Source organism: Gossypium hirsutum, chromosome D03 (genome assembly GCF_007990345.1).
Source record: "Gossypium hirsutum isolate 1008001.06 chromosome D03, Gossypium_hirsutum_v2.1, whole genome shotgun sequence".
In the NCBI taxonomy this organism is placed as follows: Eukaryota; Viridiplantae; Streptophyta; class Magnoliopsida; order Malvales; family Malvaceae; genus Gossypium; species Gossypium hirsutum.
Window position 1 is genome coordinate 12545854 of NC_053439.1, and position 26279 is coordinate 12572132.

The window sequence follows — 26279 nt, forward strand, 5'->3', positions numbered from 1 at the left end:
TATATTTGATTTATTATTATCTCTTTTACAATTATATAAGAACATATTTAAAATATAAATTAAAAAATAATTAATCTAAACTCAAAACCTTAACCCGACCCCTAAATCCCTAAACCTTAAATCCCTAACTCTTAAACCCTAACATCTAACCCCTAAACCCCTACCCCCTAAACCTTAAATCTCAACCCTTAAACCATAATCACTAATCTATACTCCCTAAACCTTAAAATATGAACTCCTAAATCAGCCTTAAATCTTAAATTAATCATATACCCTAAACTAAAAACCCTAAACAAATTTATTATTATCTCTTTTACAATTATATAAGAACATATTTAAAATATAAATTAAAAAAATAATTAATCTAAACCCAAAACCCGAACCCGACCCTTGAATCCCTAACTTTTAACCCCTAACACGTCTAACCCCTAAACCCCTAACCCTCTAACCCTTAAACCTTAAATCCCAACCCTTAAACCATAATCCCTAAACTCATACTCCCTAAACTAAAAACCCTAAACTATAGTGATAATTAATTCAATATTTTAAAATTAATACTATTTCTTTTACGATTATATAAGAAAATTTTTAATATATAAACTAAAAAAAATTAGTAATCATGTACCCAAAAAACTTTAAAATTATTTTAAATAATAGTATTTTAATTTTTCCATGTGTTTTATTTCAAATTATTTCTACGTGTCATTATTTTTTTCTGAAGATTTTAAATATTCAATTAGAAATTAATTGAATTTTATTTAATATAAATAAACCAATTAAGAGAAAATGTTTTTAGCGGCGCTTCTTCAAAAACGCCGCTAAAGATAAGAGCATTAGCGGCGCTTCTTCAAAAACGCCGCTAAAGACCAGAGCATTAGCAGCGTTTCTTCAAAAACGCCGCTAAATCCCCAAAAACTCACGAAAACGACGACGTTAGGTTTAGTTTTTTGCGGCGCTTTTTGGAAAACGCCGCTAATTGTTATTTTTAGCGGCGTTTTCAGAAAAGCGCCGCTAATACTCGATCTTTAGCGGCGCTTTTTAGGTAGCGCCGCTAATGATTGATTTTTAGCGGCATTTTTTATCCAAACGCCACTAAAAACGCCGCTAAAAGTCTGTTTTGGTGTAGTGAAATACAAAAAGCTACCATAACTTGGGCATAGTTTGGCTAAACATAACACATCACAAAATTAACTAGGTGAGTATTATACCAAAATCAAACCATATTATGGTATAAGTTATCAATATGCTAGTTTATGACATATTAGGTCACAATTTCAATCTCATACTCTTTCAAAAACATAGTTCATGCTCAATTCAACATCTTTCTATTTGATCAAGAAGATCTTTTATCACAATTCTATCATTTCGTATAAGCGGTATTGTCCAATGAACTCTAGTAAACAGACTCAGATACACAAGTAACTATACGACACTAGTTCCTAGTTCAAGTTAAGTATATTTGTGTTAGGTTACCAGTCTATGCTAAACCTTTATATCAGCACATCTGACTACTTGTCCAAGCTAGAAATATACATGTCAAGTTACCTATTCAAGCTAAACCTTTAGAATGACATCAGGTTACCGGTCTAGGCTAAACCTGTGACACATGTATCTTCGAGTCTGCAACAAATGTTGGATCTCGGTAATCATCTGTAATCAATCCATACAAGTGTGCACAAGACCTTATTGGAATTCCAATCATATCCTAACCTTTAATAAGTTCAAACGGGCATCTATTACACAATTTAACATTTCTTTACAATTTAGTCGAAATATTACCTTTCATACCAATTTATCACCAATCAATTCACAACCAATTGAACATAAACAAATCAAACACATAATTATTTAAACACATAAATACCATATGAACTTACTTGGAAAAAACAACAAACAATTTGAATCTTCAAGGACTATTCAACAATTTTGGCTTTTCCACTATTATCCCCGATTTGATTCAATTCTTGATCTAAACAATTATTTTAAACAATTTATCAATACAAAAAAATTTTTACTTTTGGCTTTTTCCCCTATGATATGCATTAACTTATTTAATTCCATTTTTTAAATTCCCCTCAAGTTTTTCATTTTATTTAATTTAGTCTCTAAAATTAAAATAACAATATCTTTCAATTTTGAGCTTTGATTTGAAAACTGATCTCAATCACATCCTTTAAGGGCCCTCTACTATCCATTATTATAGAATTTTACATCAATTTCATAATTTATACACTTTAGTCCTTTTATACAAAACTAATCAATTTAAACATGACAATCTAGTCTTTTTTCATATATAAGCTTAAAATATAACAATTTAACACCAATTTCTTCAAGAAATCATCAATGAAATCTTTCAAAAACTTTAACAGTTTTGCAAATTGGTACATGAGCTAGCTAAATCAAGCTCTCGTGACCTCAAAAACATAGGAATTACAAGAATATGACTTGAAATTGCTTACTTATTAACAATCGAAAGCTTAAAGCCCTTCTTTGGTTTTTCTCAACTCTTTGGCTATGGAGTTTCAGTGGTGGAAGGATGGAGAAGATAAATATTCTCTTTCTTCCCACCAAAAATTCTCAAAAGTTCTTTCATCTTTCCTCCATCTTCTATTATTAGATTGTTCTATAAAAAATTACTGTAGAAATTCTTTATAGAAATTGATTTTCTTGTTATACATTGCTTACTGCTTAGTGGACTATTTTCGTCAGTTTAAAACATAAATAGTCATCGAGCTTCATTGTATCATCGAGGTTCATTTTCTTGAAACTCATTTGCACACCTAGTATAGGTGGGGGTGAATAGAACCTTAAAGATAGTGGCTTGATACATACCTTGGAGCCTTGTCCTATTTTTTCATTTTCTGTTCGAGTTGTCGCTCATGTTCCATTTGTGTGTTCAACATTTTCCTTATCGATTTTTAATAATAACTATTTTTTATGGGTGGCATGAGGTATTATGATGCCTCCAAAAGGTAGGGATTATGGCATTTTTTTTAAAAACTACCACAATATGTCCAAGTTTTTGTGGTAGTTATGCCAAGACCACCGTTAGTTGTAATAGGTTTTTTTATTATTTATTGAATGGTGTTTTTTATGGTTCCATCTTATATATGTAGTAGCTATTTTCTTTTAAAATATCACTACTTGTAATAGGTTTCTAATATTATCTAACAGCCCGTTTTTTGGTCAAATCAGAACAGTGGTTTTGGGACCACAAATCTGAAGTTAAAATATTAATTTTATTATATTAAATTTTACAAGATGATAGAATTATTAGGTGAAATTTTCGTAAAGAAATTTTATTGTTTGAATGCTTAATTCGGTAAAAAGGACTAAATCGCGTAAAGCGTAAAATTTGAGTTCTAATAGCTAAAGGTATTAAATAGCTATAGGGCTTTAAAGTGGAAGTCTTTATATGGTAATTAGCCCATTAGAGTTGATAGTGGATTTTAATGGCTTGGCATTTGTGTAATTTTTAAAGTTTTTAAAGGTTAATTAAGTAAATTGGAAATTAATGATTATTATAATAAAACAAATTAAGTTACCATATTTCTTTCATCACTTTCAACCCAAATTTAGGGATTTGGAAGCTATTTTTGTGCTTAAGCATTCGACAATCTCATTCTTGCCTATTTGGTATGTATTTTTGCTCAGTTTTTAATTATTTCTATGTTTTTGTGATCGTTGCATCTAGTACTAGCTAGCTGGTGTCTTCGATTTCAAAACTGTTAAAGATTTTGATAGTTTTCATTAATGAGCTTATGTGTTCTTTGATGTTTAATGGTGAAATATGAATATTTGATGTTAAATTTTCATATTTTATAAAGTGATTTTTTTATGAAAATGCAAATTAGGGATTAAATTGTGAAAAGATAAAAATGTGGGGTTAAAAGTGTGAATAAATGTAAAATATGGGCTTCTAAGGGCACTATGGTAATTCGGTCAAGCATGGGTCTTGTTGAATTTTATGAATTTTGTGTATTTGTGAAATAGGGACTAAATTGTAAAAAATATGAAAGTTTAGGGCTAGAGTGCAAATTAGCTTAAATATGTGTTTTTGGACTAAATTGAATGATTATATGATTAAATGAGTTAATTTTGAATACATATAGATCAAGAAAAGAGGAATCCAGAATTAGATCGGGGGGAAGGCAAAATTATCGAGTAATCGATCTGATTCGTCAATTCCGAGTATGAGGAAAGTTCATAATGTGATGATTTCATTGTAATGTATGTTGAATGCTTTGATTATGCCTAAACTGTGATTACGAGATTTTCATTAATGTATGAATTGTAAATATGACTTTACAGATATCTTCGAAGATAGAATCGACAAACTAGAAATCCCGGTTGAACCTTAGGAATAGAATTGGATACTTGTGAAACACTATAAGTTGATATACCGATTTGGTTTTGGGCCATGCATATAGGATGAGTTGGCTTCAGGCCATGATATTAGCACTTCGGGTGCGATTTATACCGATTTGGCTTCGGGCCATGCATATCGGATAAATTGGTTTCGGGCCATGATAATAGTTCTTTGGATAAGTTACCTTGATTTGGCTACGGGCCATGGTATAGGTACTTATCATATGAGACATTTGAGTATCCGATTTATATTCTAAATGGTTCAACAGGTAAATGAATGAGATGATTGAGAAAGAGGTTAGTACGAGACGATACAGGTACATACAGAACCTATTTGAGTATTTAATAGAGAAAGATAATGAAATGGTATTTGATCATGTTTTATGACATGAGAAAGGTTTGTTGTAATTGTATATATGGTAATGTTATGTTCAATTAGTTGAATTGTATGTATTTAATATATTGAATTATTCACTTATGAGCTTACGAAGCTATGAAGCTTACTTCGTGTTATTTTCTTATGTTTTATAGAGAATCAAGGCTAGCTCAAATCCAAAAGTCGTCGGGAACATCATCGTACTATCGGTCATCTAAGTTGGTACTTTTGAATTGTATATATATGGTATATGGCATGTAAAGGCTAGTGTCATCTTGGTATGTTTTGAGTTATGATATTAGCCATGAAATTTGGCTTATAAAGGTTGGTGTGTATTTGGCCATATGAATTGGTTGTTTAAGTGTTGAGAAAATGCATGTTTGAACTTAAGATGAATTGATGGTTATAGTAAGTTAAATTGATATACTTTTGAGTTAGTTTGGTACTAAAATTGAAATGAAATGAAATGAACGAAGTTTATTAGTTAACTTTTATATAGTATTATGAATGTTGTTGATCAATTTGATAAGTAAATGTTTTAGGCATGATTTAAATATGTTTGAATGTGAAAATGTGTTGGTTTCCATATTGATTTTAAATTTCTTGCGGTTGAAATTGTAGGGAAGGTTAGATATTTATAAAGGGGTTATATTGAGTTCGCACAAAAAAAATTCCCCCGAGTTTCCGAATTAGTCCCGAATCACTCCTAACTCGTATTAAGGGCCTCGAGGGTCTATCTAAGGGACTTTAAGATTATTTTATATTATATTTGATAATTATTTATATATTAATTGTCTGATAGGTCCATTAATGCTCTATAACCATGTTTTGGTGACAGACACAGGTTAAGGGTGTAATAGCCCAGTTTAGACCCTAGTCGGACAGTGGTTTCGGGACCACAAATCTGAGTCAGAAAAATATTTTAATATTATTTTTCGTGCTTATAGTATGTGAATTGACATGTCTGAAATTTTCATGAATTAATTTTATAGTTTGTGTGCCGATTTGTTAAAAGGGACTTAATCGTGTAAAATGCAAAAGTGGCTAGCTATTTGTTACAGTGCTTTATTGTTATGGCTTTTCTAATGTGGGGTCCTTATGTTGATATTATACCAATGAAAGTATGAGTGGACTTTTATGGACATATGGTAGTGGATTTTTAAATGAATTAGTTAAGGTTAAAATAGTAATTAGTAAATAACATAATATTAAATAAAATAAAACACAAAATGCCATGCATTTGGATTTGTTTTTGCCGAAAGTTGAAGAACAAATAAAACATTTTTTGTTTTATGCATTCGGCACTTTGGAAGCTAAAATTTGGTATGTATTTTGCTTGGTTTTTGATAATTTTCATGTTTTTGAGATCCTTGCTTCGTATTCTAGCTAGCCCATGTCCTAATTTTTGAATTGGTTGTGTATTTTGTGAATTAACATTGATGAGAAATTGTTGTTTTTGTTGTTTGATGATGAAAAATAAATATTTGTTGATAGATTATTAAATTTTGTTAAGTAATTTTTGATAAAATTCAAATTAGGGATTTATTTGTGAAAATGAAAAATTGAAGGGTTAAAATGTGAAATAAATGAAATATGTGGGCTTATATGAGCTATAGGGATATTTGGCCAAGCTAGGATCTTTTTAAAGTATGTGTATTTTGTGTTTTGTGAAATAGGGACTAAATTGTGAAAATGTAAAATGTTAGGGGCTAAAATGCAAATTGCCCATTTATATGTTTTTGGAATAAATTTGAATGAAATGTGTTATTAAATAGCCAAATTTGAATTTATTAGATCAATAAAAGAAGAAATCGAATTTGGATCGGGGGAAATCAAAAGTTGTCGAATAGTCATCTCGGTCAGTTCGTCTTCATCCGAGGTAAGTTCATAAGTAAATACATATTGTTAATTTCGAATATATATAAATTATAAGTGTTGAGTTGAATTATTAAATATATTTGGGTAAATGCCGAATTTGATATAAGCATGGGAGAATTAATTACGAGCTTGATTCGATCGAATTACGACGTCCGAAGGCCCCCTTACGAACCATAGGAATAAATAGGATACATATGTCATGACATAGGATTTCGATATGTTATCTCGTGTAAGACCACGTCTGGGACGTTGGCATCGATTTGAGATTTACATGTAAGACCATGTCTGGGACATTGGCATCATATATGATTTCGTGTAAGACCCTGTCTGGGACCGTGGCATCGATATTTGATTACATGTAAGACCACGTCTAGGACGTTGGCATTGTATACGCTTTCCGAGTTATCTGAGTATCCTATTTGATTCCGAGCGGTTCAATGGGAAATGGTACGGTAAAAAACTGAATGTGAGTTCTGTAACACCCCTTACCCGTATTCAACTCCGGAATAGGGTTTGAGGCATTACTAGAACACTTACACATGTAAACGTATTAAACCGAGTTACAAAATTTCATTCAAATTTAAACTCTTCAAATTTTTAACATGCTTTTATAATTCTTTATAACATATCCTCAAAATATTATATTCATAACAAATAGGGCCTACGAGACCCGATACTTACTCATGTAATTCAAAGCTCCGTTTCCATTTTATTCAATTCACAATATTTCGTGTTCACAATTCAAATTAATTTCTCAATCCAATATATACATTTCAATACCACACTCTCATACTATGAAACTTTATTTTCCCATATGAGCTTAAACCATGATCATCACATATCAAAGACAAATGTTCTTGACATTTCCAGCACATAAACCGAATTAATCAATGCAACTCAATGATATAATCATCCATATATCATTATTATCATATATATATATCAAGACTAAATTTCTTATATATTTGATCAATTGCTTTTCAACACCACAATAGTTCCTTCGGTACCAATACGTATTTACCATTCAATTTAACATTTACCGATTATAATCGGGCATATGACCATTATACACAATTCTTTCATACATTTTATTGTCCTCCTCCTCCTCTCCATTCCACATCCTTTATGTACAAAACATGCTTAAATAGAATTATACATAATTTCACTATTCACTTATATTTAAATTCAAAGCTATCTATTTGAGTCAGTGTCACTAAATCATTTTTATCTGAAGCTAAAGAGCTCCAAATTAATATCCGTTAATTTTTACTGAAACGAGACTCACATGTATTCTTACCATAAAATTTTCAGAATTTTTTACTTGTCCAATTAGTACAGTTTATTCTTTAAATTCACCCCTGTTTCACTGCTCAACATCACTGACCTCTCTTCACTAAAAATGAATTATCTCATTGTACAGAATTTGGATGATATTTACGTTTATTTCATCTTAAAATAGACTCATTAAGGATTCTAAGCATATAAATTATAACTCATAATTATTTTTGTACAATTTTTAACTATTTTACAAAGTCAGAACAGGGGATTCCAAAATCAATCCGACCCTGCCTCACTAAAATTCAAATATCTAAAATTGTGCAACTCTTTTGCTTTCCTTGTTTCTTTCATGTAAAAATAGACTCCTTAAGCTTTCATTTAATATCTTATTCAATCTCTAATTCAATTTCCACCATTTTTGGTGATTTTTCAAAGTCACACTATTGTTACTGTCTAAAACTGTTTTGTTGCACATTTTACTTTTTCATAATTTCATTACTTCTTTTCATCCTACTTAAGGGTCGATTAAATATCGAACCCAATATTCATCACGTAACCTTATTCGATTCACATATATTTTCACTTATCTAATTTCCCCGATGAAAACTTCGGAATATTAACCGTTACACGGTGGAATCAGCACTTAGCAACCACCTTATAATCAATGATACGGGGAATCAGCACATAGCAACCCCTTTCACGGTTAAGGATACGGTGGAATCAGCACTTAGCAGCCACCTTTATATTCAATGATGCGGATTCACATAGTAGCATGCACATAGTACTACACATGTGACCATCACTATCCGATACACGTAGTAGCCTGCACATAGTACTACAAACGTGATCGAAGCTATCCAGTACGCATAGTGGCCTGCACATAGTACTACACATGCGACCTATCATTCTGGTACACGTAGTAGCCTACACATAGTACTACACACGTGACCATCACTTTCACTTTCACATAGTGGCCTACACACAGTCCATGCCACATATGTGATCATTTCTGTCACTTCATTCGTATCCCTTTTTATTCCGAATGTTCAATCAGAAAATTTCTCACTTTTTCTCATTTTTTTTACTAATCAAAGTCAACTTCTTGTCTTTCTTGACTTATAATAACACATTTAACTTATTTAACACTCACATTATTCAATCTAGTCCAAAAATCACATTTTGGCAAAATTACATTTTTGCCCCTAAAGTTTCACAAAATTACAATTTTTCCTCTAGGCTCGGAAATTAAACTTTATCCCTTATTCTTATGTATTATGACATGCTGAACATTTTTTCCTTCTATGACAACACCAAATTCTCACTCTAACACTTACTTATGAACATTTAGTATTTTTATTGATTATGTCGTTTTACTCGTTTTCACTCAAAATCGCTTAGCAAAAATTGCTTAACATGATTTCTAGCTTCATATTCTACCATAAAACATTAAAATAAACACATTTCACATATGAGTATTTTTCCAAATATAAACCCTAGATTAAATTATTGCTAGAATAAGCAAAATCAAGTTATCGGGACTCAAAAAACGTAAAGAACATTAAAAACGGGGCTTAGAATCACTTACTATAGAGCTTGGAAGCTTGAAAACCCTAACAATGGTTCCCCCCCTTGTTTATTTCGTCCCAATGAAGAAGATGAGCCCAATTTGCCATCTTTTTCCCTTTTAATTCATTTTAATTACTAGATTACCAAATTGCCCCTAACTTAAAAATTTCCTATTTCACTTATCTTATGCCCATTTTTGTCTACCAACTTAAAAAATGGTCTAATTACCATATAAGGACCTCCAATTTAAAGTTTCATAGCAATTGAACACCTCTAACATGTAGAACTAAACTTTTGGACTTTTTACAATTTAGTCCTTTTGACTAAATTGAGTGCCCAAACGTTGAAATTTTTGAACGAAATTTTCACAAAATCATTCCATAAAATCGTATACCATAAAAATATAAGAAAAATAAATTTTTCCTCGTTGAATTTGTGGTCCTGAAACCACTGTTCCGACTAGGCCCAAAATCGGGCTGTTACAAGTTCAAATTAAATGATTCAGGTATGTTTAAGTTTATATAAAGTTTGATAATAAAGGTAGGTGTTGTTGTATAATATGATATTGTGAACTAATTGTTTAATGTGATTATAAATACATGTGTTTGAGATTGGGAGTATTCAGCCTACTTGAAATAACCATATTAATGTTCGTTTGTTACTTTAATTACTTATGACTTATTAAGCTTTCCAAGCTTACTTTGTATGTGTATTTACTGTTTTATAGATTTTTTTTTGAAAGCTAGCTCGAGCTCGGGATCGTTGAGGAACATCATCACACCATCGCTATCTATTTTGGTACCTTGAAAGAAAACTTGTATTTATGTCATGTGGCATGTATAGTCTAGCCTGATATGCTAGGTTTTGAATTGTAGATATTTAGCCATGAGAAAATGGCTTAATTTTGATATTAATGTTATGCATATTCGGTCATGGCAATAGTTTATTATAGAAGTGGATTTCATGGTATATATATATGGTGTTTGGTTATATAGTTTGGTAATAATGTTAAAGTTTGTGCATATATGGCTAGAACTTTGATACTATTATAAAAGTATGCTATTTATTTATATATATGATTGAGATGTTGGTTATAAATCGGTATGGAGAATTGATAGGTAGATTAAAAAGTTAGTTTGATAGTTAATTAATTTTGGAAATATGAGTTGTGGAATAAATATTGAATGGTGGATATTTGTATAATTTAGTTTAGTAATGTAAAAATGATATATATTTGTTGGAATTTTGATTATATAAGTTCGGTTGTCCAATGCAAGAATGGTCATTTTCTATGTTTGTTTGATTGATGATTTTGTTATGGTGTTATAATTTGAGGAAATTTTATATTAGAAATAATTTGAGAGTTAGTATTTGATGTGTACGTGAATTTGGATATTCATTAGTGAAGGTAAATATATATACTAGTATTGTAATCACTTAAGGTTGAATTATTATGATTAGGTTCGTGATGGTATGATATGTTTCAATATAGGTGAAAGAAATTTGCTCAAATAAAGTGATCATAAGTGCATAATCGCATGATGAATGAAGTGGTGTATTTGGTCTTTTTTTTTTTTGTAATGATGGTTTTTGTGTGAAAATATACGTTACTAGGCCGTGTGAATGGTTAAATTTTTATTAGTATGCTATTTGAATAGTTCATGAGGTGAGTAAATAAATAAATGTGGTTTGGCTTGATTATGAAATCTATGATTTGAGTGCATGATTATGAAGTCTAAATTTTTTTTATACATGACCATTTGTTGAGGTTATTTAAGCCGAATATGTTGGAGTTTATATGCTAGGTGATACTGCATAGTAATTATAATATACATGATATATGTTATATAATAGTTTAAGCTTAGATAATAATTGCTTTTAAACGCAAATGAGATGAGTATGGGTGATTTGAGATCTGAAATTTAAACGGGCTAAACGTATTGATAGGGTTAATTTATGATCATAAGTTGAAATGAATGTCTATTTTGAGCTGTGATCTATTTGGTAATACCTAGTAATCCTAATCCAACGACGGACTCGAGTTGGGGTGTTACATATTAGGTGAACGACATCGTTTTGTTCCTATTTTATATAAAGTATAAATGGTTTTGAATCAAAACATTGCAATTTGTAGTCTTTAGATCATGAAATTTTCTTCTCCCCTAATCCCCTGAATTAGTTTCCCAAAACCAAAATATGACACCCTACACCTAACCTGAATGAAGATCGAATGCCATATTCATTACCGAAGCAATTCAAACAAATTGAACATATATCATATCATTCATAAAATTCATATTTTAATCAAGCTAAAAAATAGAATAAATTAATACAAGTGTTAATGAATCATTATAGAAGAAAAACAAACTCAAATGGCCTTAGAAACAACCAATGAGACCCAAACTGTACAGACAATGATCCATGTACAGGTACCTGAGACCTAAGTACCGATACAAGTACTAAAATTTTAAAACAATCAGCTCCAAATACTTAATATTTCGATACAATGAAGGGCATGAATCAATACATCAAGAGATTTGCTAATACATGAGGCCATGTACTGAGACAAGTCTTCTCTATTTCAAAATTTTTGGTCACTGAGTTCGAAAGTACCAAAACATAGGGTCAATGTACTAACACCTTATTAGAAGTAAGCCCTTCTGGTATCAAATCTTTCAAGTTAGTAGCTCAAGAGTTACAGTAAGTAGGGTAAGTCTCAATACTTATGGCCTAAGTATCAAGACTTTCAGGCCAAGTCTTGAGACTTTGTCCACTATACCTGTACAACTTGTATTTTTGGTCGTTTTACATCTTGGGGACCCCATTTTATGTTTTGGGCATGTCCAAGCGCCTAGAAAATTATTTAAAATGTTTAAAATTGTATTAAAAGATTTTATTAAGTTGCAAAATTGATGTTTTGTAAAAAGAAAATTGTATTCAAGTAAATAAAGTGTCATCGTAACATCACTCATCCATGTCAGTTGTCGGACCATGTAAGAGATGTTACAAAAGGTGTCATCTTTTACCGGCATTACCTTTGACGAGGACAGATGGTGGGTCGATCCACCTTATTAAGGATTCATTTATTAAGTATTGAGGGTTCCGATTTATTGCTTTTCTTCTTTGAGGAACTAACATTGTTTGTTGATGAGCTATTTGGACTTTGATGTTTTTGATGCTTCGACTGAAGGGTGCTAAGTTTCACCCCGTTTCACTTGTTTCGAAAGATGTTGATTTGGTGTATGGAAGCGACTGTTCTTTTGATCTCCTTTTTTTTCCTTTTCAATTTCTGCAATGCTTTATTAATTTGTCTTTATTTTTCTTCTGCTTTCATTTTTGTTACAAGAATTGTCTCTTTCAATAAAATAGATTTCAGATAACTTACACTAAAAAGAATCAAAATCATTTTTGTTACAAGAATTGTCTCTTTCAATAAAATATATGAACAAAATTGATTCAAATTAATGAGACTAATTCCATAACTTGAATAAAAATTATCCTTTTTTATGTTCTGTTTTGTCTTTTCAATGGTTCATCTGATTTTAAAAAAAATATATTTTCAATTTCCCCCCACTAAAATTGGTAAGCTATAAGCTATGTACCCCCCCCCATGAGATAAATCCAAATGCATATGTAAGGACTTGCAAAATTAAAAATGTTGATATTGATTTGATTAAAGGTGGATGGTGGGTGGGTTATCATCAAATCTAATTCTCAAAGTGGTTGAAACAATAGGCTGCCTACCAATATGCGGTGCCCATGCCTCCACTAAAATTTCTTAAGTCAATCTCCCCTCATGTTTTATTTTACCCTAAAATATGATGTTTATAATGCCAAGGTTTTCCAACTTTTTTATATCTGTAATGGATTAGGATTAGTTGAAATATAAGATATCAGTTCAACAAGTCACAGGTTCTTTTATCTTCTAATGCTGCTACTGCTTCTTTGTTTATTCAGTAAAATAATACATCAAATATAAACCATTTTTCTTAATTTATAATTAAAAAAATCCGTTCAATATTATTATTACATAGTTTGAAGAAGGTCAAAGTCAGTCACCTAAACAAAATCAACTTGTTTGGTGAACATTCCCTGAGAAAAAGGATTTGGTGGACAAAACATTAAGGAAATAAATTATAAGCGTAAAGGGGGGGGGGGAATTGAATCATTTTGAAATATGGCAAGGATTTTGCTTAAACTTGTTTATGATTGGGATTATGAATTTGAATTTGAATTTTTATTTTTATTTTGTACACTAAACAATTAAAATAATATAATCCTAATTTGTGATGATAACCAAAATAAAATTGAAATTAGTCTACTGATATTAAACTTAATTTAAATTGAGAGCCACCCAGAGTATTTATACATAATTAAATTTCAAAATTTTTAAAAAAGATTAATGTTTTTGATGATTTGGTACATCCAAATTGTAGCCTAGTAAAGAGGTGGTTTTGTTGAATGAAAACAACATGCATTTGTAACCACTAACTTCATTTCCTAAAAACAATGCCCCATCATCTTTACATTCTTAAAACTTAAAACTCTACCCTCTCCTCCACCTTTGCCCTAATTTTTAGTTTTAAAATATACTTAATTAACAAAGTCTTCGTAGTTGTTATCATCTACTCATACACCTTTATTTTCAATAGCTTACCTATTTTTAATTTACAAACACTGATTGCTGCTATAAAAGTTGAATACATTTAACAATTTTAAAAATATAAGAATCTTTTATATATTGCCAATGATATTTTTATTTTCAGGGTTTAATACTTTTCTTATTAAATTCAATCTGTAATGTTTGTGTCAACATTTGAATCCTTAATTTATCATAATATAAGTATATATATTTAAGTTTTTTTTAAAAAAAAGAGTAAATAAGAAATCCATTAATTTGGCAAAAAAAAAAAAGGAAAGAGAATTGAGTGTTAGAAAATATCTAAGAAAAAAAGGAAATGTATAAAAGAAATGCAAAATTCCAGCTTAGTATAAGAAGCAGACATAAAACCCAAACTTGGAAAGAGGGCAAAGGACAAAGGCGGGCAGGCAGCAAAGCAACGACATTGTAAAACACAAAACAATCGATGTTAATGAAACACAACCCGAACAACCAAATACCCATCCAACCTTTCCCTTTTCCTTCAATCATGAACGTCTCAGATATGGGTGAGTCCAATCATGCCGTACTTGACGACTCCTATCGACCTTTGCCTGCTCTTTACTTGTCTTTCCTTTTCATCTGGTTCTTCTCCGCTTGTTCTTGGACTTTCAACACTTACAAAAACCGCCATTTCCAGGTTTTTTTTCTTCTTTCTTTCGTATTTTTTAACTTTTTTTTTCGGCCGGGGGGGGGGGGCTTTAAAATTTTATTTTTTTATCTCATAATTTGATGGATAATGAAAACTAGTAAGTGCTTCAATCAAGCTGACACCTTTACTGGAATCTTATTTCTTTCTCTTATTTCTTTTTCATTTTTGTTTCCTATAAAAAATCTGGGTTTAGTTTCTTATTTAATTACGATCATTTTTCTTTCTAATGATTTAGATACAAGTACGGCATGAAAGAAGAAAGCAGTCAGTAAATATTTCAATTTTGAGTTATTTTCAAATATAAAGTTAAAAGTTTAATCAATTGGTTTTGAACTTTGGAGGTTCCTTCGAATTCCAAGTATGTTATGTTGTTCTTTTCTACGAGGTTAAGGCGTTTAATGGGACCTTTGTGTCTTTCATTTCCTATTTTGATACCAAATATGACAAATTGTTGGATTTTCTTATGAATTGTTTTCTTATTATCACACTTGAACAGATAAATAATTTACAATGGACTCTTGCATATGTGCCCTTGATTAAAGCCTTGCAACTCACTCTATCCTTCCTTTTTTGGTAAGTTTTGATTTTGCAATAACACTTGGTTAGTTTATCTTCGAGTCTAATAGTTAGAAATGAAAATTCATGGAAAGAGATGAAATGAACATCTGATATAGTGGAGGCAATGGAAAGTTTCCATAAAAAGAGTAAGCTCATGATATTTATTTGTTCGACATGACCGTAGTTCTTATCAAGTAGGAAACCACTGCATTCTTTATTTTGTGAAAAAAGTTATTTTTCGGATTTCAAAGGGACCATTCTTGTAGGTATTCATGCTTTTATCTTCAGCTATGTTCACTGTGGATGTCTTTCGGGGTGTATGTAACTGGAGTGCTCTTTCAGACAGTTTCGTTCGTTTCCTTTTTGCTCATCTCTCATGGATACTGCATCACCTGCGAACGCCTTTCGGTAACAGAGTGTCGAACTACTGCCGCACTTGGATGTGTATTTTACTTGACGCTCATTGGTTACCGAGCTTCCGTACCTTATTTCACAGTGAGTTTCTTGATTTTGTAATATATGTTCTGCTAGCTAGCTAACTGTAACTTTGGCTTATTTCATCCTCAAAATAGTGTACTAATAAGACATATTACTGCACCGTTTTACAGGTTCTTCTACTTCTTAATTACATGATTTCTTTTTATGTAATTTTTCACCATATATCGCAAAATCTATTAGTGTTGCGGGAGCAGTTAACATTTATCGAGGATGAGGATGTCCAACCAATGCGCGATGCTGTTTATATGAAGTACAGAATGTTAAAGTAGGTTCCATTATTTAAAATTTTTAATCTCGTATGGAATGCTTTTAGTGACAACTAAATCATAAGTTACGCTTCGTTCGCAAATGGGCAGGAAATTTCAGGGTGCTATGCAAATAGTTGCTATGGCCGAAATTGTGGTATGAATATGTCAACCTCACATTCTCTGCCTTTGACATATATATAAGTTCATGAGTGATATGATTGCTCGAAATTTTCATTTTCAGATATACATAAACATTGATGACTCCTCTGAGAATTACTGGCTCCGGTTGCTGGTTCGAGAATGGGCTCAATTCTGCATATTTTTGTACATTGGGTACGTATGGATCACCCAATCACAAGTCTTTCATTGGAAATATTTAGTTTCCGGGTACTAATGTACTCGCTACTTTTTTGACCAAAAGTATTTCTTTAATATGATAATGCTTAATCCATTGATTAGGCATTAAGGTTGAGCCATTTTGATACAATATTTAACAGCTTTTTCCCGTTTGTTATATATGCAGGTGGACTTTTAGGTCACAAGAATTGGCACCACGCTTTTCGGTTATGCCGACTTTAAAATCTAAAGTGGATTTAATGGTCCCTCCGATCTATCGTATAGTAAGTTAATTTGCTATTTGAAAACAGATTTTTGCTTTGTGTAATAGACTCTTCTAGAGATAGCATTTAGTTTCCATGTCGACGGAGTAATTTGAAACCTTAATTTGCATTCAACTAATTATTAAATTGACTTTTACATCAGTTGACGCAGCTTGTCTCATTCCGAATTTTCTTTGTTTCAAAGACCAAGAAATAACATGTTTATAAATGTTAATCTGAAAGTTGGTGGATGTAATCATCAAATAACATCCTTGTTGGTACCCTTTCTGATCGGAGAATTTAGTCATAAATGTTGATTATGTGCTTCGAAACCTGGATGAACATCCATCGTGCAGTTGATATCTCTTTTCTTTACTATGATGCTTTTACATCCCAGAGTGTATCATTCGAGTCAATCAAGCTTTACCCTTTCCATCATTTTATCTTTAGAAGCTACATTGATGGTCAATAGCGTGTCTAGTACTTACCTTCTCGTAAAACCCTAAGAACATTTATGCTGTCCGACTAAACAAGGCTCATAAGAGTGAACCACGTTCCATAAGCAGGAGTCAATGATTGAGGGAACAAAAACACTTGTCTTGAAAACTACAACATTATATTCTATTTTATGATAATATTTTGAGTCATGCTACTGCAGGAAATGGATGCAACGACATTCCGAGAGTTCCAAAGCCATGAATGGCACATCGGTGTGGTAAGCAACTCGGATTCAACATCATCTATGACCTTTGAAACTCATTTCATTTTCCGCTGCATTATTCCATATTTAGAGCTTTGTGTTTTACAAAAACTCATTTCTTTTTCTTTAACTGCTGTAGCCGACTTCTGTACGAGACGAAAGCTCCAGAGATTCGGTTTTGGTAATAATTCAGCATCCAAATGCATATCGACCGACAACAATACTTTCATCAAGAAAACAGCCAGTATAGCTTCTCAAAAACGTCAGATTTTTGAAGTGGAGGATCATGTTGATGCAAAGCATAGATTATGATAACCTCGATATGATCTCAGGAGCAAAGTTTTATACAGTAAATAACAGAGATTTTTCTTTTCATTTTTCTTACGGAAATCCACTATATATCAAATGTCAAAATTCATTGAAATGGGGTTAGAGAGTATATAATACTTCCCAGTATCCATATTTGTATCCAAATATTTATATTAATTACAAAATTGTACATTCTTCTTCCCCATTTCAACTTGCAATTTGAGTATCCAATTTAAAGTTTGTTTTATCATTTGAAGTTGGGATTGGTTTAGTATTTCAGTTCATTGGCTTGGTTTAGTATTTCAGTTCATTGGCTTTCTTAAATTTTAATTATATATTATTTTTAGTATTTAGTGTTATATCATAAAGATTAAATAAACAATAAAATATAGGTTTGTTGGAATAATTGTATTATTTTTAACAATTTTCAGAAAGTTTTGTCCAGGATTATTTGTTTATAAGCACCAATTTAGAAAAAAAATTTGAAAAAAATAAATATAATTTAATTTAAAATTATTAGTTAAAAGGATTGTGCTAATTTTATGACAGACTTACTACTGTGATAGAACACTTAGTCTAAAATATAGGAAAAAACCTATGATAAGTATAATTATAATTATTAATTAAAAATTTTACCTTGGGTTAATATTATTTTTTTAAAAAAATAGTGTTTATTTATGCAAAATAAAATTATTACTTGGATAGAACTTTAAGCATCTTAATTAATATTAGAGTTGTAAACTAATTAAAATTTAAGCTTAGTTTTATAAATTGCATTCGGTAATTAGGCATATCCATTTAGATAGTATTTAAGAAAAATTACAAGTGAAAAACTGAAGATTTTTAACATAAGTTAGAATTATAAAAAAAGAATGAAGAATTAAAGTCATGGTTCTTCAAAAAGACAACATCGAATCATATTCGAATAATAATAGCACCGGAGCGTGTTTGGACAACAACGGTATCGGGGAGTAATTAAAAATTTTATTAATTGATGATGAGGTAATATGATATTATGATTTTTTTTTAATTTTTAAAAATTTATAATATATAAAGCAAGCGCTCTTAAAATTCTTTCTTTTTTCTTTTTATTTATTTGTTTGTGTTATTTGTTTGGTGGACTTAAAAAACGTTTTGTGTGTTTGTTTTGAAAATAAAGTCAAATTTCAATAATTTCTTTTTAATCACTATTATTAAATATATTTATTAATTTAGTTTAAATATATTTCTTATTTATCATGACCTATTATAATTGTTACAAGTTTTTTTTCTTTCAAATTAATATTATAGTTTATTTTCTTATATAATTTCAAATTTGTATATTATTTAAAAACTAAAAGAAATTATCATTATCAATGATAGATAACAATAATTAAAAATACGTTACCTAAAAACTAATTAAAAATTAAACATATAAAGTAACATGCAATGCATACAACATTAGAATCTAGTATATATAAAATGAAGATAGGAATGTCAAAATTTAAACGAAAAATGAAGATAGGAAGCGAACGCAGATTTTGATGATAAACTTTTATAGGTTAAAATATGTTTTAGAATTTAGTTCCTATATCTTTATTTCTAGAAATTTAGTTCTTCTACTTTTCATATTTCATATTTCAAAATTCAAGTTTAATTTTTAACAGTACTAAAATATTTTTATTAAATTCAAGTCCATTACTACACTAATTTTTAGTTACATAGCTACCAAGTGAATATTTTTTAGGGTAAACTATAATAGAGGTTACCTAATTATGGTTTCTTTTTCTATTTTCTGATGACTCAAACTATGAAAAATTATACAATGATTACGCAGCTATTCAATTTTATCATTTTTAGTCACCAACTGGCTACCATAAAATTGAAAATACCCAAAAATCTAATATAGTTGGGTGACATTTTATAACTTTTCATAGTTGGATAACCAAAAAAACCATAGTTGGGTGATTGTGAATGTAGTTTACACTTTTTTATTTCAAAATGTCACACCAATAAATTTAATAAAAAATTATAGTGTTAACAACTGAATCTGAATTTTGAAAATTTAAAAATAGAGAGATTAAATTCCTGAAAATAAAAATACAATGACTAAATTTTAAATTGTGAAAAAAATAGGGATTTATGACATATTTTGACCATTTTGATAATACTAGTTGACATTTATATATGGTGAGTTTCAATAACTCACTTATCTTGATTAACCGGTGGAGAGATAGCCATGAGAAATGTTAGGATGCGAATAGAATTACCAGAAAACTTGGTCAAGAAAGCTGAAAGGATCTCTCGAGTAGATCCATTTATTGGTTTGGTGGAAATATAAAATTGTATGGAAAGATGACTCTGACGACATCGTTTCGGTTAGAGAGGCTTCCAATATGCTATGGGAATCTAACAATAGTACTAGAGAAAACTAAAAAAATCCTTATAAGATGATTTTGCAGGAAACAATGAATAGCCATTTATTGGGGGACTTGAATGGCTATTCAGCAATTTTTGCTGCATTAGCCTGTCATGAGTGTTCAACTGAATAAGCTTTACAGTAAACAAAACAATAGAATGGGTTCCAATGCTTTGAATAAGGCATGAATGGCTATAATGGCTATGGCATAGTCATTCTTGTGAACCAACCATAGCAGGCGACGAGCTTCTATATGACTTTCACGTGCATGCTCTAGACAGTATGGAAGGGTAGGAATGATGTTATTTTTAACAAGTCAACCCCAAACCCGTAAGGTGCCTTTAAGTAGGTCAACGATTGGTACGCCGTAATCATGGCTTCCTTTCCTTTAATAACAAAGGAAACATGGCATTTCTTGAAGAAGAAATCAGGGAAGATACAAGAGCCAACTACAGTCCATTCAAGTGCCTGAAGAAGATATTGGTTGGAACCTCTGTATGTACATGGTTAAAGGGAATGAATCTGAATCTTTGGAGGAGCAACGATAGTTAAAAACTGGGGTGGACAATAGATCAAACTTTACAGATTGATAAACAAAGAAAAGGGCTGGACCAAAATCATTCTTGGCAAATTACAAATGAATTAGGAATGTTTTCTGACATACTACTGACAAACCAAGTCAAACTAATTCAAGGTAATAACGAATTCTGGAACGGAGAAAAGAGACCAATGTGCTTCGAATATTATACTCTTTTGATCGTAGTCCAAATATGCTTATTTATTTCAATGCTCCTTATACCACAACAACAACAATAACCCCCCCCCTTCCAATCGTCACCAATTTCTAGGAACTTAATGGCTGGGCCGGTCATATGGATTCAGGAAGCAATCGGAGATGGAGAGCATCAGCATTTTCTAAAACATGACAGATTGAAGTTAACTCAATGTATAAAGAAACCGTTGGGTAATTTAACCAACTTTCTCAACATTTATTCATCTTTCCCTTAATCGTATTTACAATCAATACATGTATGCTAAATTGAAGTTCTAGGATTGAGGAATTTGAAATCTTAATTTACTAATATTGTTTCATCAACTCTCGGCTCGGTTGTTTTAACTAAGCTAGCATCATCATTCTCGCCCAGTTTCATGTTGTTTTCCTACTCATTTCTAGACACAAAAATGGGATCACCATTTAAGTTGAGCTTGTTGATGCTGTTTACATTGTTCTTTAATCAACATGTCAAGACCTGCCAATGAACATTTTTTCTTTAATGCAGAAAATGGTAGCCTAAAAATAAGGAAAAAGTTCAGTTCTGAGTGTACAGATTCAAACCCAAACTTGCTTAAAAGATGACTGCTTAAATTAACCGAGTTACAATATAAATGTAAACCAGATAAAGCAAATAACATTTATTGATTTTTTCTATCCCTTTGCATTTAACACAGCATTTCTAGTGGAGCTGGTGACAAAAAGACTAGAGGTACAACAACTCTACGAGTCCATTACAAGATGTTCGTTAAAAAAAATATAGAAAAGAGTACTTTGAAAACTTAAACATGTAACCGCAACTGCACAACATTTTCCCAATTTTCTTTCATCTCAAATACAAAACAAGCCCAAAAGTAGCCTATTCTTTTTAAGGATGCCCCCCACCCCACCCCACCTCAAGTTATATTACATGCAATGAAACGGTAACGATGCATGTAACATCACAGCTCCATTATTTCAAAAGAATATTTACCATCATTCAAGTGCCCTTGAGATTCTACGACAGGTCCATTCAAGCACAATAACCTTACACTGTCCTCTTTGGATCACGAGCAGCTGCAAGATGGTCCTGCCAGATTGAAACCAGATACAAGATTATTGTAGGTGTAATCCACAAACAATCCTATTGGGCTGGCATATCTATTAAATGTAATTCCAGGCAGGACCTCATAAATTTTGATAAGTAGTGGAACTATTACTTCAAGAATATAACTCATCATGTGTAGAGGAAATTGGTACAAGACTATCTGAAAATAATATATGCTAGAACTTAAACTCACCGAAATGAAGTCAAATGCTCTGGTATCCTCTTTCTTTGAACTGTTCATCATTGAACTAGGTGTTTGACTTGGAAAATTTGACTGGAATATATCTGGGAGAGGTGACCCTCCATTAGATCCACTGGAAACATTATTGAAGCCAGCATTTTGTGCATTAAGATTCCCAAAGTGTTGTAAGTTGGACATTGTTGCAAGCAATTGCTGCTGAGCAAAGAAACTCCCCATAGCACCATAATTCATTGGCTGAGATAAGGCCCGGTTCAACATTAATCCAGGAGGGATGGCAAATGGCATGTTTCCTAAACGAAACGTTGTGTTTGAATTCATCCCAGTGGCTTGGGAACCAAGAAGACCACTCAAAGCATCATTAGAAGCTTGATAGCTAGAATGAGCGTTGACATCGGCAAATATATCTTCATGGTGTGCCTCAGAAAAGATTCCTTGCTGCTTCAAACTAGGTGGATTCTCATTCATAGACAAGCCAGCCATCAAATCATTAATATCAGTTTTTTTATTTGCAGGCTCAATTGGAGCTCCAGGATTGGTCCCAAAGATATCGATTAGTTCAGATTTTTCATTTGCAGTCACACAATTATCACTCATAGCTGACTTGTCATCTACACTCATCCCAGAGAAGAGATCATCCACATTTTCTCTTCCCTCAGTAGTGTGAAATGAGACATCTGCAAAGGGATCATCATCATTTTTCAGTTCACTGGTGCTAAGATTAGTACCAATACCATCTCCAAGTAAGTCATCAATAAGGGGTGTTGCTGTCCGTACTGCAGTATTTTGATCATTTTGATCTTTTGTGGAACTATCTAGTCCATTGTAATCATCTGGATCACCAGTGTCGATCAGGTCAGGCATTTGAACAGGTGTGGTCTCAGCTTTCAAAAACTTTTCTGAAGCACTTAACAAACCACCAGGTTGTTCCCCGTTCAAAAGGACTAATACCTGTTTAATAAGCAAATATATATATGTCAACTGTGGCATCTATTTCATTAACTCAGTAAATTGTATCCTACCAGCTTTAAATTAGTATTCAGTGTAAATAATAACTTTTTAAAGTCATAGAGCACTATAGATCATAACATTTAAAGCAATAAAGATTGAAGTACAATATCATATGAAGATCATGATTACTGTCATTTTGCTGAAGAGAAACCAAAACAAGGGAACTGAAACATAATGTGACATCAATTGAGAGCCATCTTAAAATATCTCAATCTGTAGGTTCAAGGAAAAGGTAGAGATGAAACTGTCCTCAAATAATAATGGAGAGGAAACAAAAGACTAATCAATATGAAGGGTCTTAATTCTCTGAACTGATGTTTAAGGGGAAAAAATGAAGCAGCAACCAAAATTTAATTAATAGATAATAGTAGTTTCCTAGATTTTTTAATTAATATTATTTAAAAGAAGCACCAACAAACAACACATTAGATTTGCATAAATATGCCATCAATAAATGTAATACCTTAATGAACTCAAACAGGATGGAAACTCAATTGGCCTTCCTACACTTATCATGAAACCAAAATACAAATAACATTTCAAGTGAACCTCAAAAAAAAAAAAATTCCATATCGCTAAAAGCAAGTTGTTAAGCATAAGTTAGATCAGTTTTCCTTTATTTCCCATGACATTAGTTAACAGAATGAGAACTTACTGTAGTTGCTACATAAAATAAAGGGGGAAAGGAGAAAGAACCTACAAGCATGCAATCAAAAACAATGCTCTGGGCTGGCATTAAAGCATAACAAAAATGATATTTTCATCTTTCTGATTAAAAGTAAAACAGAGGGTTGACTGAGATATTTACCTTGTTAGCCTTTTCTCTGAGGGAAGCTTGGGGAGACTCAGAACATCTCAAAACAACTTCTTTGTTCTCGGTAAAGTAAGAAGCCACAACTAAGAAATGCTCATCTTCCTTTTTCCTCAAAATGGACTCAAGCACACATACAGCTTTCATGCGAACCTGGTCACCGGTAGTTCTGGTCAAGGTTAAAAGATACCTAAAAGCACAAAAATTCCAATCCATTCTTTTTTGTTTTTTTTTTTTGGAAAGAAGTCAACATAGAATTATCACCGATACATGGGCATGTAATAAGTACGGTGTGCCTCCATGTACAGCAAAGTGATTAAGGTGAAACTGATTTGGGTAGATAGTTTAGGTTCGAGCCAAGTTCCCCACCCCACCCCTATGGTTTTCGATAGATAGGTGCAGAGAGTTACCTGCCACATTGGAGATAGAAGCTTTGATTCAAGGGCATGACTTAAAGCCAAAGCATCAAGCTTTGCAGCCTCCACAAGGAAAGCCTGAATGGCATCTCGAGTAGGTTGGAGACGAACGCCGCCAGATGTCACAATGGTTTCCAACAATCTCTCTTCACGAGTTTTACTCTCTTTATTTGAGTTGGATTCCCCATTTGTTGTTTTAGTCTGTAATACTATTGAATCCTGGCCCCAAGGTCCACTAGCAGAATTACCGGAAACCCTTTGAGTGTCAGTATGCAATGTAACAGGTTCATACCTATCAGAATGGTCAATTTCTTTAGTCAAAGACCTTCGAAGTGTAGGGCTTTTGTTGTTCCCATTATCATTCTTTCTAAGTGAATGGCCCTGAGTGAAACTACTGATTCCCTGCTTGAGGGAAGCACTTCCAATGCCAACCACCTCACTTAGAAATGATTTCTTATCATCAGATGGCATTTCAAAGTTTGTGTTCCCAAATCCTTGTATTCGTTTGTTAAGGTCGTCTGCAGGAGGAGGCTTACTAGCATTATTCTCCTCTGCAAATATAGCAGAAATAGCCTCATGAGCTGTGTCCCGAACAGCCTTATTGAGTGCATCCCCCTTCAAAGGATTCGGTTGCCCTCTGTAATGGAATAACTCACGCACCACTGCAGAGTTCCGCTGCATTTCTCTCCTAAACTCCACACCAGACTTTCCCACAGCATATTTTATTAGCCGCAAAGCCTGTAAAAGTCCCACTACAAATTGAGTATCAACATGTTTTGATATTTCATAATAATAGAAACACTTGGTAACTTAGACTCTTTACATGTAAAAACTTCTTCGCCTTCGGAGAATATTAGGCTCCTCTCCTTGTTTTGTTAATAGCCTTGTGCTTTAGTTGCATTTATATACAAACACAAGTAATGCTTTGATACAGATATTTAACTACAAAAAACCTCAGTTAAAGTTCTCCGATCGTTACTTCACTGCTTGATTGCATGACTAAATTGAGTTCAAAACTTTAACTTTGTAACTTTCCCAGGAAAATTTCCCCAGAGAAACGACAACTTGATTACAATTGACTAGATTTAACCAAATTGAAACAAAATTGAGAGCAAATTGAAAAGGAATTACCTTTTGTTTGACGATGGGGCTTTTATGATCGAGTCGTTTCAGTATAAATTCAGAGACCTCTTTAACGATACTAACATGAGACGATCTCAAGAGCTCGCAGATCTCTTCTAGCTTATAAACGGGCGTTACTTTGTCTTCATCCGAGGTTGCTCCATCAATCATCCGCGATCTCCAGTACGACTCCACCGCTCGCCTACTTGAATCCATTACGAAAAATTAAAGGGGAAAAAAAGGGTAAAACCCTCAAATTCTTTGTTTGAATCGAGAGGTTTAAGATGGATCTATCTGGTTGATTGGTTGGATGAAGAAAGGGCCGTTGAAAAGGAGGGAAATCGTTGAATTTCGATGAATAGGGATTGAATTAGGGCAAAGACAGATTTTGGATTTGTGAACGAAGGCGTACCACCGTGGTGCTAGGCTCACAGACCCCTCAGGTTGTTAAATTTGTCTGTCCCTTGCGCGTGGTTGCCAGAACAGGTGTTAATGTTTGGGACCGTGGTCAAGGTAACGCTGTCAATTCCGGCTGTTTTTCTTTTTAGATCACTTATGTTTTGTTGATAAATTTTAGAAATTTATTATTGTAAAAAGTCGCATTTAAAAAAAAATTGCATTTTCCACTTAAAAATAATTAATTAATCCCCTCCCCTTAAAAAGATCTACCTATTAAAAAATTTACCATTAAACGATGACATAAAATATTCAAAGTGAAATTAATTTTTATTTGTAAAAAATATATAAAATCTAACATGGTAAAAGTATCATAG

At 32.0% G+C, this 26279-nt stretch overlaps 2 protein-coding genes across 3 annotated transcripts; one reads left to right on the forward strand and one right to left on the reverse strand.

The window, feature by feature from the left end:
* Window positions 1–14191: 14191 nt before the first annotated feature.
* LOC107949512 (uncharacterized) lies at window positions 14192–17940 on the forward strand. Its single transcript, XM_016884175.2, has 9 exons — window positions 14192–14766; window positions 15275–15351; window positions 15603–15831; window positions 15945–16099; window positions 16191–16236; window positions 16324–16415; window positions 16606–16702; window positions 17340–17396; window positions 17521–17940. The coding sequence occupies exons 1-9, from the start codon at window positions 14554–14556 to the stop codon at window positions 17629–17631; spliced, it is 1077 nt and encodes a 358-aa protein (XP_016739664.1). The 5' UTR covers window positions 14192–14553; the 3' UTR covers window positions 17632–17940.
* A 3097-nt stretch (window positions 17941–21037) lies between these two features.
* LOC107949513 (protein MODIFIED TRANSPORT TO THE VACUOLE 1) lies at window positions 21038–26061 on the reverse strand. Of its 2 annotated transcripts, XR_001697769.2 has the most exons (6): window positions 25516–26031; window positions 24379–25122; window positions 23966–24121; window positions 22141–23097; window positions 21834–21929; window positions 21038–21338 (listed from the first exon to the last, which is right to left on the reverse strand). XR_001697769.2 is itself a non-coding variant. In XM_016884176.2 (5 exons), exons 1-5 carry the CDS (start codon window positions 25720–25722, stop codon window positions 21888–21890), a joined length of 2106 nt encoding a protein of 701 aa, XP_016739665.1. In that variant the 5' UTR covers window positions 25723–26061; the 3' UTR covers window positions 21478–21887. The 2 variants fall into 2 exon arrangements, 1 of the variants encoding a protein (XP_016739665.1); XM_016884176.2 differs by lacking the exon at window positions 21038–21338 and having other exon boundaries at window positions 21478–21929; window positions 25516–26061.
* Between the last annotated feature and the right edge of the window lie 218 nt (window positions 26062–26279).

Excerpts from the sequence above, each read along its gene's own strand:
- LOC107949512 (XM_016884175.2), top strand. The coding sequence starts at position 14,554 with ATGTTAATGAAACACAACCCGAACAACCAAATACCCATCCAACCTTTC. Across the intron at positions 14,767-15,274 it reads ACAAAAACCGCCATTTCCAG|ATAAATAATTTACAATGGAC; the intron begins GTTTTTTTTCTT and ends ACACTTGAACAG. Across the intron at positions 16,237-16,323 it reads TTGCTATGGCCGAAATTGTG|ATATACATAAACATTGATGA; the intron begins GTATGAATATGT and ends TTTCATTTTCAG.
- LOC107949513 (XM_016884176.2), bottom strand. The coding sequence starts at position 25,722 with ATGGATTCAAGTAGGCGAGCGGTGGAGTCGTACTGGAGATCGCGGATG. Across the intron at positions 25,123-25,515 it reads GCCCCATCGTCAAACAAAAG|GCTTTGCGGCTAATAAAATA; the intron begins GTAATTCCTTTT and ends GGACTTTTACAG. Across the intron at positions 21,930-22,140 it reads GAGCATTTGACTTCATTTCG|GACCATCTTGCAGCTGCTCG; the intron begins GTGAGTTTAAGT and ends TCAATCTGGCAG.